At 43.3% G+C, this 15,985-nt stretch overlaps 1 protein-coding gene across 5 annotated transcripts in view; it reads right to left on the bottom strand.

The window, feature by feature from the left end:
* PALM2AKAP2 (PALM2 and AKAP2 fusion) overlaps window positions 1-15,591 on the bottom strand; it is a 593,877-nt gene extending 578,286 nt beyond the window's left edge. For 2 of the 5 annotated variants that reach the window (XM_089299779.1, XM_089299809.1), the window contains exon 1: window positions 14,168-14,183. Coding sequence is in view for 2 of the 5 variants with exons in the window: in XM_089300369.1 (XP_089156495.1) it covers window positions 14,168-14,267; window positions 15,263-15,386 (224 nt within the window). In the remaining 3 variants the exon portion in view is untranslated. Of the gene's footprint in view, window positions 1-14,167; window positions 14,268-15,262 lie in introns of those variants that run through there. The other 3 variants (XM_089300369.1, XM_089300403.1, XM_089299869.1) reach the window with 3 other exon arrangements.
* Window positions 15,592-15,985: the final 394 nt, after the last annotated feature.

Here is a 15,985-nt window from a genome sequence, read left to right as displayed (position 1 = left end):
TTGAGCTGTGTGCCCAGAACAGAGAGCTGGTTGGTGAGAAGCAAGCCAGAATGATAATCTTATAAGAGTGTTTTCTGGGGCCAGTGTTGTGGCATAGTGAGTAAAACTAGCACCTGCAGTGCCAGCATCCCATGTGGGCATCAGTTTATGTCCCGGCTGCTCCACTTCCAATCCAGCTCTCTGCTATAGCCTGGGAAAGCAGTAGAAGATGGCTCAAGTCCTTGAGCCCCCACACCCACATGGGAGACCAGGAAGCTGCTCCTGGCTTCTAGCTTCAGATCGGCACAGCTCCAATCATTGCAGCCATCTGGGGAATGAACCAGCGGATGGAAGACCTCCCCCTCTCTGGCCCCTTCTCCCCTCCACCGCCTCCCTCCCTCCCTCCCTCCCTCCCTCCCTCTCTCTGCCTCTCTGTAACTCTGCCTTTCAAATAAATAAAATTTTTTTTTAAAGAGTGCTTTTGGGTAAACACAATCGTAAGCTTTCCATGTGTGCAGTGAGTGTTCATTACCATAAGGACAACTCAACAGCTCCCTGAGAACTGGCTAGGGTTGTCTGGAATGAACATGGATCCCCAAAGAAATGTGGGTTACAGGCCTGGAAAGGTGGTTCTGCTTTGCTTGGACCACACAACACCCCTAATAAGCTCAGGGAACTCCACTTAAGTTCACACATCTGCTGACTTCCCATAGGGAAACAGGGAGCGGGATTTAGTTCCGAGTTAAGGAACACGTAGGGAAATCTGGAGTGTTTCCATTGCAGTTTGAACTCTCTACCGATCATGCTGTGATGAGTATTCTTCCACAAACGCAGCCAACTGACATGATTTGTAACCAGAATGCTGAATTATCTCTTCAAAGATGCCCAGTCAGGCTACAAGAAGAATATTTGTTCTTCCCACTAATTGGATGTTGGCCACACTCCTTGAGAAATAACCCTGATCTTGATTTTCTAGAAATACATTTGCCTCTTTTCTTCCTTATTCTAAAAGGTCTCCAGAGTAACCCCAAATGCCTCTGCCTAAGACATTGAGGACAAATACTTCATGATCAAATGTACACTCTAACTTCCAAGTTGCTGACTTAATAGCAGGAGAGAGGAAAGTGATTATATCAACGTCAGCAATAAAACAGAAACATCAATTATTTGATATGTTCCAATCCTACATTCTCCATATCCATGTGTGTGTGTGTGTATGTGTGTGTGTTTGTGTATGCACACTATAATTGCATTAAACCTTGGCTCTTGTGTGCACATCTTTAAAAATATTCTGGGTGAGGGGCCGGCGCCATAGCTCACTTGGTTAATCCTCCACATGTGGCGCCGGCATCCCAAATGGGTGCCGGGTTCTAGTCCCGGTTACTCCTCTTCCAGTCCAGCTCTCTGCTGTGGCCCAGGAAGGCAGTGGAGGATGGCCCAAGTGCTTGGGTCCCTGCACCAGCATGGGAGACCAGGAGGAAGTACCTGGCTCCTGGCTTCGGATCGGCGTAGCTCTGGCCATAGTGGCCATTTGGGGGGTGAACCAACAGAAGGAAGACCTTTCTCTCTGTCTCTCTCTCTCTCACTGTCTAACTCTATCTGTCAAAAATATATATATTCTGGGTGATGAGGTTGGCTATATTTGCCTCTATGGCTTGGAGCATAGAAAAGAAGAGGGAAATGAGAAAAAAGAAGTAGGAGATAACTAGGAAGGGGGAGGAGTAGAGGAAGTTATTTTGAGCCATACAAGTATGTGCTTGGAATTGTTGCCTATGACCTTAGTCCTAGTCATTTTGGTTCCATACAAGATAACGGCTGTGTTTGTTTGCTAGCGCAATATAACAAAGTCCCACAGGCTGGGTGGCTTCACCAACTGACATTTGTTCATTTGTTTTCCCACCATTCTAGAGGCTGGAATTCCAAGCCCAAGGTGCCAGCAAGGTCTATTTCCTTTGAGGCCTCTCTTTGGTTGACAGATGGACACTTTCTCACTGTGTCCACACATGGCCTTTTCTCTGTGTCCTTTCCTCTTGTTGTAAGCACACCAGGCACATCTGGTTAGGGCCCACCCTGCTGGCCTCACTGTAAGGTAACCGTCTTTTCAGAGGCCCTGTCTCTACAGTCACATCCTGAGGTTCTAGGGGTTACAGCTTCAACACAGGGTGTGGACAATTCTGGCCATAACAGCAACATTGCAACAAACAACTTTTTAAGAGTTGGAAATGCACAAAACCAGAGAGTAAAAAGACTTGATAACAAAATACATTGATCATTTGGAAAGTACTGGTTTTACAGCTATGCAGATCTTCCAACTGATGGTTCATTTGATTACACAACACTAAAAAATCCTACTTGTTAATATTACTGTTGTCCTTACCAGAAACTCTTGAAGTGTTGACAAATTGTTGGGTTCATGGTGGAACAATTTCCTCAGCATTCCAATTTTTACTTGAAAACTTATATTCCACCACTGGTAACAAACACTGTCAGTTGTTTTCCTTGAAGTGACAGGCTCGTTTTTGCTCTTTTTCAGGAAGATATCTGCCAACTCCCCTGGCCTGACTACCCACAGTCTGCCTGTCAGTCATTCTTGCATATAAAAAGCACACTATGGGATAAAAACTCTCAACTCAAACACACAAGTGCTTCTCTTTAAGACAACTATTGTACCTTGGAATGCAGCCAAGGCACACTGTACCTACCTCCTCACCCAGAAAAAATTTTAAAATGTGCACACAGTCCCATCAAGATTGCAGGTACCAATGCCATCTCACTAGTCCCAGTGATCAATTTCTGTTCACAATTGATCACACTGATAGGTCTAAAAGTCAAAGGGATCACACAAACAAGACTAGTGTCTGTGAATACTAACTGATAGAATAAAAAAGGGAGAGAACGATCCAACATGGGAAGCAGGATTCACAGCAGACTCATAGAATGGCAGATGTCCTAAATAACACTCTGGCCTCAGAATCAGCCCTTAAGGCATTCGGATCTGGCTGAAGAGTCAATGAGAGTATTTTAAGCATGGAAAGCCAAGACACTCTGGAAAAAAAAAAAAAAAGCCTAAATGAAAGATCTCTGCGAGTGAGATCCCAGTGGAAAGAACAGGCCATCAAAGGAGGAGGTACCTTTCTCTGAAGGGAGGAGAGAACTTCCACTTTGACTATGACCTTGTCTAATAAGATCGAAGTCAGCAAACTCAAGAGGCTTCCATACCCTTGAAAACTCATGACTAGAGCCTAGGGAGATTTCTGACACTATAAACAACAGTGTCAAATTGTTAAGTCAACAACAGGAGTCACTGTGTACTTACTTCTCATGTGGGATCTCTGTCCTTAATGTGTTGTCCAATGTGAATTAATGCTATAACTAGTACTGGAACAGTATTTTACACTTTATGTTCTGTATGGGTACAAACTGATGAAATCTTAATATATACTAAATCGATCTTCTGTATATAAAGATAATTGAAAATGAATCTTGATGTGAATGGAATGGGAGAGAGAGTGGGAGATGGGAGAGGTGTGAGTGGGAGGGAAATTATGAGGGGGGAAGCCATTGTAATCCATAAACTGTACTTTGGAAATTTATATTTACTAAATAAAAGTTTTTTTTAAAAAAAGAGCCAAGATTTAATGCATTTAACAAGCTTTATCACTTCCTCAAGGATACACTTGAGTGAAAGGAACTCAAGGAACACTTGAGTGAAATTGACAGATTTATTTTTTCACTTGAAATGTGTGACAGTCCAGGATATGGCGATAACTGGGACAGCTGGGGCCACTGACCTGACAGTAAGGATGCCAGCAGTTTCACTTGCTACTGGTTTTATACCACCTCATCGAAACATAACCATCTTTCTAAAAGCCCTATCTCTGAATAAAGTCACATTCTGCAGTACAGGGGGTTAGGATTTCCAAATAAGGAATGGACAATTCAGTCTATGACAGCAACCTTATAACAGATCATTTTTTTAAGAGTGAAAATGCAGAAAAACAGAGGATAAAATGACATTGTAACAAAGTGCATTGATCATTTGGAAAGCATTGGTTTTCTGGCTATGCAGATCTTCTAAATGTTGGCTCAAATGTCAACCCAGTGAGAGAGGCAAATGATATCTCAGTGTTTGTTAGGGACTGAATGTTTGTCTCCTCTCAAATTTCATGTGTTGAAAACCTAATGACCAAAGTGATGGTGTTAGGAGGTGTGGCCTTTGAGCAGTGAGGAAATTATGAGGCTGGGGGTCTTGCCAATAGAATTTGTTCCCTTAAGTAAAAAGGGACCTCAGAAGGCTTCCTCCTTTCATCACGTGAGGACACAGTGAGAAGGCTGTGGGGAGCAACTGGGAGCAACTCGGACTAGACTAAGTTACTGGAATTAAGACTTATTCTATACATCTGCTCTCCCACAATATGGCGCTGGGAGAGGAGCAAACAGCTTCTACCCAGCTGCCTCTCACCAACTTGACAAGCTGCAGGAGCTGCTCCTGATTGGAGGAGAGCAGCGCGCTCAGCGTGTGGGTAGCAGAGCACGGATTGGTGGAAGAGGACTATAAAGGAGGAGAGAGACAACATGCACCAGGAACATCTATCTGAAGGAACACCTGTGCAGCCCCCGAGAGAGCCGGCCGGCGGTGTGCCGCTCCCCCGCGGAAGTGGGGAAAGTGGCCAGGGGGAACCGCCCTTCCACGGAGGTGGAAGGGTCGGTAGCCAACCCGGGAAGAACCAGCAGCAAACCCGGGGAGGGCCGAGCAGACAAAAGAACAGCGCAGGGTCCTGTGTCGTTCCTCCACGAAGACGGGGAGCGACAAAGGCGTCATCTATGATCTAGGAAATGGGCCCTAACCAGACACCAGATTCTTCCAGGCTCTTGATCTTGGACTTCCAAGCCCCCAGAATAGGTAGAAACAGATTTCCATCATCTAAAAGCTAGCCAGTCCATGGTGTTTTGTGATAGCAACCTGAATAGACTAAGCCAGTGTTTCTACCGAAATAGCTTTGATCTTGAAGTGTCTGCTCCTCTAAATAAGGCCATGAAGACTGCCAGTGTTCCAGGGGCCACAATTTTTAAACATCCTCCACTAATCCTGATTCCTCCAGCACCACCAACCCCTCCCAACCACCACAATAACCACTATTATGGATTAATATGCACCCTTAACAGGAGACTGCCTCAAAATGTTTGTGGAAAATGGAACAGAATATAGATTTTGTTGCAAAAATTTTTACAATTCATGCATATAAGGAGTCTTTAAAATATCCATGTAAATATATATCATGAAACATCAATGCATGATTCCAAAAAATATTTTGTACCAAAATAAACTTATGGTTTAACTCCAGTTTCCAAACTTTTTAAAATACCTCATCTATATTTTTAATATGACTATATCCTTGAGAAATACAAGGGTTTTTAATATCTAGATAGTTGCTATACTACACATAACATTCTGCAGTGTGCTATTTTCGTACAAATTTTGGAGCCCCATAAGACTGATTCAAACAGAGCTATTCTGCTATTGTGACTCTAGAATATTCCATGAGATCTATTGTCCTGTTTTATTTATGTAATCGTCTATCAGAGATTTTCTGGTTATTTTGAACATGTTAGTCTTACTTTCTTGAGGACATTTTTTGGCAGGACATTTTTCAGTATCTCTCGAAACCTCCCATGCAGGGGAAATGCTAACGTGCAGGTGATGTGAAGCAAAATAGACAACAGGAGCCTCACGGGCACTTCTGAACTCACACCCCTGAAAGAGCCTCCTGTGTGGCAGGGGCTGGTGCAGACGGCCTGGGGTAGCCAGGTCTGGTTTCTCACTCATGGGTTTTGGCAAGCCTTCAGGTATTCTACGAAGACATGAAAAGACATCATTCTGGAAGGCTGAAATGAAACTTGCTCTTTCACTTGGGGCCAAGCCTCCCCTCCCCTTTTCTGGGACTGAAAGACACACAAAGTTCCCTTGTTCCCATAAAGCAAGGCTCAGGTGCAAAAGCCAGGTCTCTTCCCACTACTCACTCTGCACAAGCAAGCACGGGATTTTGCTCCACTGCCTGTAACATTTCTGAGGTCTCCAAGTTGTGCAGTGGCAAACAAGTGACTGTCCTCTTTGATAGCTATGGGAACTCTTGGCAGTTTTACCTTTTATTCTTATAGGGTCACAATTTAGTGTGGTATTTTAGGATTTCTTTTTTAGACTCTTGAGAGGAGAGGGTGTTTGGGGGTTGAAGTTGAGTGTCAGACTTTGAGTTAGACTAGAGATAAATGCAGCCTGCAGCTGAATCACAGTGGTGAGATGACACTGAGCAGGTCACCCAGAGTCTCCAGATGTCAGTGTCTCCATTTGCCAGTGGGCACCTTCCTTGTGCTGTCATTGCCAGCATCGGGTAAGAATGTATGCAGAGCACCTGACATGGTAGCAGTGTGCATTAAGTAACAGCCATGATGAATGTTTATGTCAGGCACAGGAATTGTGTCTTGATTTACTAATGGATTAATTATCGGAGCTATAGCTTTGACTCACATCTGTACTACTCTGGAAATTTTTCTAAATATAACTCAGCTCTTCATCCCTTCTTAGCTGTCAGGCAAATTTTAACTCTCTCTGCGACCACCCCCTCCATGCCACACATCATTTCTTTCCGAAGAAGCCAACACATGCACATCACATTGGATCTTTCCGTGGCACCAACTCTGTTGACAACTTGCTGCTTCCTGAGTCTCGGACCCCTCCTTGGCTTCTGGAACCTTTGATTTTCACAAGCTCCCAGGCACCAGCATCCTTCGTGGAGCCCTAACTGGCCTCTAGCTTCCTGGGCACTTATTCTTCAGCCTTCACCCCTACTCCTCATTTCTCTCCTTGGCCATCTTGGTCAAGCCATCTTGGTCACATACATTGAGATGAGGCCAACATCCCATGTCCATCTCTAGACCCAGTCTCTCCGTGAACTTTCATTTCCGCTTGCTGACTCTAATGAATTCTTTGTTGTCAACAAAATGTGTTCTATCCACACAATGGAATGTTATTTGGGCATAAAAAAGGAAGAGGTGCTGATACATGCTACAGTGAGGATTAACTTTGAAAACATGATGCTCAGCAAAAAGACTCAAACACAAAATCCCACATACTGAACGATTTCATTTACGTATGATGCCAGAACGGGAAAATCTATAAAGATAGGAGGCAGATTAAAGGTTCTTGAGGGCTGGAGTAGGGGGAGAAGGGAGGAATGTCTAATAGGTATAGTTGTTTCTTTTGAGGGTGATGAAAAACACATTCTGGAATTAGATAAGTGATGAGGTTTACACTAAACACCAATTTTTTAAAAGTGTGATAAACCAAGAATCAGAGATTGCTTTAAATCCCAATAGAAAATCCCAGGAAGCAACAGAACTCACAGAAGATTGTGGACTTTGAGAAGGTAGGGTATATTCAAAGCCACCTATCCACTTACAACCTGCAGAACCCAGGCACCTTACTTAACTTCTCTCAGCATGCATTTTCCTATCTGTAAAACTAGGGCATTTCCAAATGCAACCATCTATGTGTAGCTATACTACACATTTCATAGGTATCAATGAAAGACCACTGTTATCGTTATTACTCTTATGATTGTCATCACTATTATTTGCACATCTTCCATATCTTCAGCCTAAACTATTTTTAGCAATGTTCTTATTTGACACTTTTAATTATAGGAATATTGAACACTTCCAGTTTTGATGAGCATAATCTTGGAGAATTCTTTGGAAGATATAGATGAAAGGGAAATCTATTTTTAGGATACTAAGATATCTATGGTGCCTCCTCCACAAAACAAGTAATTAGCCAAACAGCCACTGAAAAGCCTATGCCATGAATTCTTTCTGCAGTGTGTGAGATGAACAGCCACAGAAATCCTTGCCTATTACACCCCCTTGTGAGCACTTGTGGTAATTACCTGTTTTAGACACCAGAGCAATTCAGTGTAGTCCTGAGATGGCCATCACAGGCATCATGGGAAAGCTTGTGAGAACCCACACTTTGTCATGCTCCCTGGGTGATCTGGATGCGTAGTCAGTTTGAGAAGGACTGGGTTACAGTGTATGGTAAATAATCTTACTCAGATGTCTCTCGACTGCCTTATTGTGGTGAAGCACTGTGATCAGAAATGGAAACACTAAGGCACATACTGTCCTTTTCACAAAGGAATCAGAAACTAAACCCCTGTAACAATTACAATTGGTTGTGCACGTGTAAATGGTGCATTCTAAGGTAAGTGAACTGTATCTCAAATTAAACAAAAAAAGAGTATTGTGAATATGAAATCATAGAACAATGCCCTAAATCCTAATAGGCAAACCCCACGGAAGCACCAGAGCACACAGAAGTGTGGACTTTGGTAGCAGATGGACCATATTTAAACTTGAACTCTACCCTTCCGATGCAGTGAGCACTACAGCAGAGTTATGTACAAGTTCAATGGGACACAGCGAAGAGAGAAACTAATTCTGATTAGAAGAACGGAAGGAGGGTTCGAGGATAAGGTGGTGTCTGAGATGGATCTAAAAAGGGAGAAATTAACAAGGTAGGGGATGGTGGACAGATATCCAGACTGGAGGAACATTCCAAGCACAGGCACATGAGTTCAAGGGCACAGGATGTGCAAGAAGAATGTTAAGTCCTTTGGTGTCTCTTGGGTGGGCAGAGGGTTGGCAAGAAGGCTGTTAACTTGAGGGAATTTGATTCTGAAAAGTTCCTGCTTTCTAAGAGATGTATTTCTAGAAGTTTGAAAGATTAAAAATGATGTTTTATCTGTAAAAATGTAAATGTTAGTAAAAGGTTTTTCTAAAGATTCTACTGAAGTTCTGGAAAGTTTGGAAGACCTGTAAACTATAAATAAATATTATACTGACTGCATATTACTTCTTCTATAAAAACTAAGAAAAATTAACATTTAAAAAATTAAAGATTATAAGCTAAACTGTAAGTTATCTCTTGATTATAGGAAACTGCCCAATTTTAAGTTATACATTTTCATAAAGCTTAATGCTTTCTCTTACAACAACTAAGAGTTATATCATTTAAGACCAGAAAGCAATATAAAAAAAGAGGGCATTTTTTTTTTTGACAGGCAGAGTGGACAGTGAGAGAGAGAGACAGAGAGAAAGGTCTTCCTTTGCCGTTGGTTCACCCCCCAAATGGCCGCCACAGCCGCGCACCACGCTGATCTGATGGCAGGAGCCAGGTACTTATCCTGGTCTCCCATGGGGTGCAGGGCCCAAGCACTTGGGCCATCCTCCACTGCACTCCCGGGCCACAGCAGAGAGCTGGCCTGGAAGAGGGGCAACCGGGACAGAATCCGGCGCCCCGACCGGGATTAGAACCTGGTGTGCCAGCGCCGCAAGGCGGAGGATTAGCCTAGTGAGCCGCGGCGCTGGCCAAAAGAAGGCATTTCTAAAGGCTAAATATATTCATAGATTACACAAGCAAACAACAGGAGAAACTTTCAATTTTTAGAATTATCTTGAAAGTTAATCTATGGGGCCGGTGCTGTGGCACAACAGGTTAAGCCTCCCCCTGCAGCTCCAGCATCCCACATGGGCCCCGTTCTAGTCCTGGCTGTTCCACTTCCAATCCTGCCCCCAGCTGACATGCCTTGCAAAGCAGTCCCCTGCACCCACATGGGAGGACCAGAAGCAGCTCTGGTCTCCTGGCTTTGGCCTGGCACAGCCCCAGCCCCAGCCACTGCGGCCATTTCAGGAGTAAACAGCAGATGGAAGATCTGTCTCTCTCTAACTCTTTCAAATATATAAATGAATCTTTAAAAAGTAAAATTTAATCTATGTAAATATAAACTTTTATCTGTCTGCTACAAAACTACTGGATACACTTTCACCAGATCTGGGGGAGTGGGGATGAGATAGAGGTGAGGCAAACTCCTGACACCCATGGGAGACTAAGCTGAGGTTCTGTGAGCAGCCCTGGGTGTCTACACGGCAGATATGTGGAGGTTTATGAGTAAATGAGGAGCTTTGAGAGCTGTCCAGTCACAGGAGTCATAATCCAATAACTTCCTGCAAAGACAGAAATCCCAGCTCACCAGCTGGCCAAGAATGACAGTAGGTCCGCTTTACCAGAGGAACCTGTTGGCTTGGCAAATGTCACCCTCCTCCTGAGGATGGAGATGAAGACATTTGGCCAGGAGTTGGAATGGGGAGGTAAGAGGGGTATAACCACACCCCTTTCTCCTCCCAGAACCTGGTCCAGGACTGTTCAGGCTCATATGGCCTTCTCTGTTGTTTGAAGCTACTGGGCAGTCTTACCACTCATTGCCCATGCTGTCGTAATTGTTAAATAGTTTTTCATATCACGTTTATTCAATCTGATGCCTGGAATTGCTTGATCCCAGCCTCAGTGGAAGGAGACAATTAAGAGGAGCATCACTCAATTGCAACTGCAGGTGGTAAAAGGGCCCTGAGCAAAGAGGCAAGGAAAAGAGACACCCAGGAAAAAAAAATCTTAAAAACATAGTGGCCAAATAAGTACCAAATCTAGTGAAAATGATAAACACACAGATCCAGAAGCTCAATGAACATCTAGTAAAAGAAATGCAGGAAACCACATCAAGGTAAAGATGGGGTAGGTGCCACGGTGCAGTAGGTTAAGCTGTGGCTGGCAACACCAGAATCCCATATTGGAGGGCCGGTCCCAGGCTCCTGGCTTTGGCCTGGACTAACCCTGGCTGTTTTTAATTAATTTGTTAAAGAGAAACAGGGGGAGAGCCATCCACTGGTTCACTCCCCAATTTTCTTCAATGGCTGGGGCTGCCAGCAGCAGGGAACCCAATCCAGTTCTCCCACATGGTTGGCAGGAACCCAGTTACTTAGGCCATCATTGCTGCCTCCCAAGGTCTGCATAAGTGGGAAGCTAGAGTCAGGAAACAGGTGGGTTTCCAACTCAACCACTTCATTACAGGATGTGAATGTGTCAACCACCAAGTGAAATGCCTGCCCTGAATAGAGGAGAATTTATAGCTTAACTCTACATTAGAAAAGAAAAATCTAGAAGTAACTATCAAAACTTCCATCTTAACCAGGAAAAAAGGAAATCAAATTAAATACAAAGTAAGTAGAAGGAAAGAAATCAAAAGTGGAATTCAGTGTTAAAAGAATATGGTCCAACAACAAATAAAAAGCTAATTCCCTGTGCAACAAACAAATCAGTAAAAAATGATACGCCATTAGCCAAACTAACCATGTTTGAAAAAGAGAAAAGACAGGCCGGCGCCGCAGTTCACTAGGCTAATCCTCCACCTAGCGGCGCCAGCACACCGGGTTCTAGTCCCGGTTGGGGCGCCGGATTCTGTCCCGGTTGCCCCTCTTTCAGGCCAGCTCTCTGCTGTGGCCAAGGATTGCAGTGGAGGATGGCCCAGGTGCTTGGGCCCTGCACCCCATGGGAGACCAGGAAAAGCACCTGGCTCCTGGCTCCTGCCATCGGATCAGCGCGGTGCGCCGGCCGCAGCGCGCCGGCCACGGCGGCCATTGGAGGGTGAACCAACAGCAAAGGAAGACCTTTCTCTCTGTCTCTCTCTCTCACTGTCCACTCTGCCTGTCAAAAAATAAAAAAAAAAAAAAGAGAGAAAAGACAGAAGCCAATATCAGAAATTAAAGGGGGATACCACTTTCAAGTATACAGCCATTAGAAAAGCCCATGAGAGTATTTCAGGCATGGAAAGCCAAGACACTCTGGCAAAAAGATCTCAGTGAGTGAGATCCCAGTGGAAAGAACAGGTCTTCAAAGAGGGAGGTGCCTTTCTCTGAAGGGAGGAGAGAACCTCCACTTTGACTATGACCGTGTCTAAACAAGATAAGAGTCGGAGAACTCAAGGGGCTTCCATAGCCTTGGAAACTCATGACTGGTGCATAGGGAGATTACTGATGCCATAAACAGGAGTGTCAATTGGTACAGTCAACAACAGGAGTCACTGTGCACTTACTCCTCATGTAGGATCTCTGTCCTTAATGTGCTGTACACTGAGGCTTAATGCTATAACGAGTACTCAAACAGTATATTTCACTTTGTGTTTCTATGGGGGTGCAAACGATTGAAATCTTTACTTAATGTACACTAAACTGATCTTCTGTAAAAAAAAAAAAAAAAAGAAAGAAAGAAATTATCAATTCCCAACTTGACTCTCACTGGGATTTTTTTTTTTTATCTTTTATTTAATGAATATAAATTTCCAAAGTACGACTCATGGGTTACAATGGCTTCCCCCCCCATACCGTCCCTCCCACCAACAACCCTCCCCTTTCCCACTCCCTCTCCCCTTCCATTCACATCAAGATTCATTTTCGATTATCTTAATATACAGAAGATCAGCTTAGTATACCTTAAGTAAGGATTTCAACAGTTTGCTCCCACACAGAAACATAAAGTGAAAAATAATAGATGATTTTTTTTAAATGATGATGAAATCAGATCAGACCTATTGTCATGTTTAATCCCAGTGAGAGTCAAGTTGGGAATTGAAAATTTCTTTCTTTTTTTTTTTTTTTTTTTAAACATGACAATAGGTCTGATCTGATTTCATCATCATTTAAAAAAAATCATTTATTATTTTTCACTTTATGTTTCTGTGTGGGAGCAAACTGTTGAAATCCTTACTTAAGGTATACTAAGCTGATCTTCTGTATATTAAGATAATCGAAAATGAATCTTGATGTGAATGGAAGGGGAGAGGGAGTGGGAAAGGGGAGGGTTGTGGGTGGGAGGGATGGTATGGGGGGGGAAGCCATTGTAACCCATGAGTCGTACTTTGGAAATTTATATTCATTAAATAAAAGATAAAAAAAAAGTATACAGCCATTAAAAAGATAATCAATATTAGGATCAAATTTTGCCAATAAACTCAATAGATGAAATAGACAAATGCCTTAAAAGATACAAATGACCAAAACTAACTCAGGAAGGAATGGCCAACCTGAGAATCCCAGCCTGTGTTAAAGATAAATTCAGTAATTAACTTTCTGATGAAGAAATCTCCACACCTGGTTATCCTTACAGGCAAATTCTCTACCACATTTAAGGAAGAAATAAAACCAAGTCTGTACAAACTCTTATAGGATATTACAGAAGGAAGGAACACTTCCCAATTCACTTTATGAGACCAACATTATCCCAATACATAAAGCAGACACATTAAAAGAAATGAAAACTAGACAGTTTCATAATATAAAACAAAAAATCTGTAACAAAGCAAATCCAGCAATGTATTTAAAAAAGACAATATTTCATGGACCAAGTGGTTGAATGTTTGATAGCTGATAATCAACTACTGTATTTCACTATATTAACAGACTTAAAAATCCACATGATTTGTTCAATAGATACAGAAAAATCACCTGACAATCTTATAAAGTTAAATATACTCATACTACAAGACTCAGCAATTCCACTCCTAAGCGTTACCATGAGAAATGAAGACATATGTTTCTACATTGTGTGCAAATATTCACAGAAGCTTATGAATAATACTAATCCCAACTGGAAACAATCCAAATGCCCATCATTGGGGGGATGGGAAAAAAAAAACAACACTAATTTATATTCATCTGTAACAACTCCTATGACAGATGCAACAACTTGGATAAATCTTGATATTCTTATTTTGAATGAAAGAAACCAAATATAAGAGTCTATAATATATGACTTTGTCACTCTGAAAGTATTAAAAAAACTATCATGATAGCATCAGTGGATGGCTAGGAGCAGTGGTGGATGGATAATTAACCAAAGGCACAGTGAACTTTCTAGGAGGTTGGAAATATATACAATTACATTGCCTGAAGATTTAAGATGTACAAATATGTCCAAAGTCAAGTACACATGTAAAATGGGTATGTTTTAATATGTAAAGTATGCCTCAAAAAACTTACTACCATTTGTAAAAAGTGCATCCATGTTGGTTTTTATTGGGGAAAAAGAAAAAGAATTGCCCATGGAGGGTCTTTCAGTTGCTGGGTATGAGTTTGAGCTGGACCATGGAACGTTCCAGCATCAGTAGTCAGGCTTTGGTGACAGTTTGAATCCTTAGCAGTCATACTGGTACAGTGGGTATGGAGTGGTGCAGCTGATGCTGCAGTTTGGTAAAAACATGAAGATTTCAAGGCATTTGTGGCAGTGGGGGGAGGGTTGACTTACAGTTTTGTACTGCTCCCAGGAAAGCAAGAGACACCTGGGGACGTGGACAAAGTGGACCCATGTCTCCAACCACTTTTCAAGAAACCTCCTGGGACTGGGCCTGTGGTGAGGAGGGACAAAAGGAGAAGCACCTGGGTAAGCAGAATACAGCTGTAAGAGTTAAGAGTCCCATCTGGGGGCACAACACCAGCTAGAGAGAACTGCGTCCCACCTAGGGAAGAGGTAGGAGTGAAAAGCCAGGGTTTGTGGCTAAGATAAAGGACACAGACAGAGAAGGTGGGTGATTTTCATGTCCTCCCTGGAGGACTCGGATAGTCCGAAGAAGCAGACTCTGCATCTCCCCTATCACCGTCTTCTCAGAGCTCCCCTCCCAGGCTACCTGTGCCAGGTGCCAGCCCCTGGAGCACTTCTCTTGCCTGGAGTACTCCATCAGACACTGCCGCTTCATCACACTGGTTCTTGCCTATTCTTTCCTATTTTCCAACACTTGATGCCACTACACTACAGCCACTGGGGGTTAGAAGTGTGGCCCGAAAATCAGTTTGAATTTCTCATTTTACTGAGAAGCAAAGTAGACCCCTCGAGGGGTGAACTCCTAATATGAAGCAATGAACTTTAGATCCAAACAGACTTGAATTTTAACTACACTCTCCTATTTACTAGCTAGATCCAAAAGGACAAATTCCTTAAGCACCTTGAACTTCCCCTGCCTTATCTATAAAATAGGTACAATAACTTCTAGGTCATGTAGCATCCAAACGACCACAGAAAGCAATTCCATATAGTAGCCCATCAAGAACAGGTTTAGGTGGGGCAGGAGGGGGATGGGGCCCATGAGGGTGTGCTTCTGTATCCTGGTGGGCAGTTTCCCACCTTGAACATACCTCATTACCTTCTCTGGCCTTTGCTTTGAGTAAATGGACTTCAGTATTCATTCTGATCTCTTATTGCTTGTTAGGGTCTTTTCCTCCTCTTCTTTCCTCTAGGTAGAGGAATCGGAATACTCAACGGTGGTTTTCAACCAGTACCCTTGTCCAGCTTTACAGCTGGTGGTGGTGATGGCACAACAGGAGCACAGCAATGATGTTGACTCACCTCCCACTCTCCTTAGAGGAGGCAGGGGACAGGGAACACCAAGCAGCAGGCTGCCACAGCCTCTGGTGACTGAGCCCACAAGCAGAAGCCACCATCCCCCAATCCAGATGGTTCTTTCTGGCATGGTGTGGGCAAGCAGTAAAGTCTATGAAGTCAGCGTTGTTTTCATGGGTCTCAGCCATACCTGGAGGAGAAATTGCAGAGAGGAACATGTGCCAAAGGCTTTCAAACTCCAAGCCCAAGACCTGCCTTTATCCCGGGCTCAGCTCTTCCCCACATGATCTCAATAACTGGCCCTTTCCATCTGCTCTCAACTCCACCCAACGTCTTCCTCCAGCTGGAGCTCACGGACCACAGAGGCAAGGACTCTGATGACTCCTTGCTCCACCTGTGTATGCCCTCGCTCACCATGACTTAAATAGCATAAAGAGGCAACTACACATTCAGGAAACCAGAAGGGACACTTGGGCCATCCTCCCTTAATCAGGACCTTTGAGTTAGATTCCACCCATGTCCTTGCCTTCCTTCACTTTGGGCTCACAAGGAAGCCAAAATTTAAGGCCTGCTAGCCAAGTACATTTTGGGTATTTATTGCTAAAACCTGACAAATGACAATATTCTGACACTACAGATTTGTCTTGTGATTGATACCACTCTTCAAATAATACCAACAACAGCTCATGCTTGCCAATCACTTAACTATGTCCCAAGAACTGTGCTCAA

Source organism: Oryctolagus cuniculus, chromosome 1, assembly GCF_051225735.1.
Source record: "Oryctolagus cuniculus isolate XC-2025 breed Fujian yellow rabbit chromosome 1, ASM5122573v1, whole genome shotgun sequence".
NCBI lineage: Eukaryota > Metazoa > Chordata > Mammalia > Lagomorpha > Leporidae > Oryctolagus > Oryctolagus cuniculus.
Note: the sequence above shows the minus strand (reverse complement) of the source record. Positions and strands in the feature narration are given on the sequence as shown.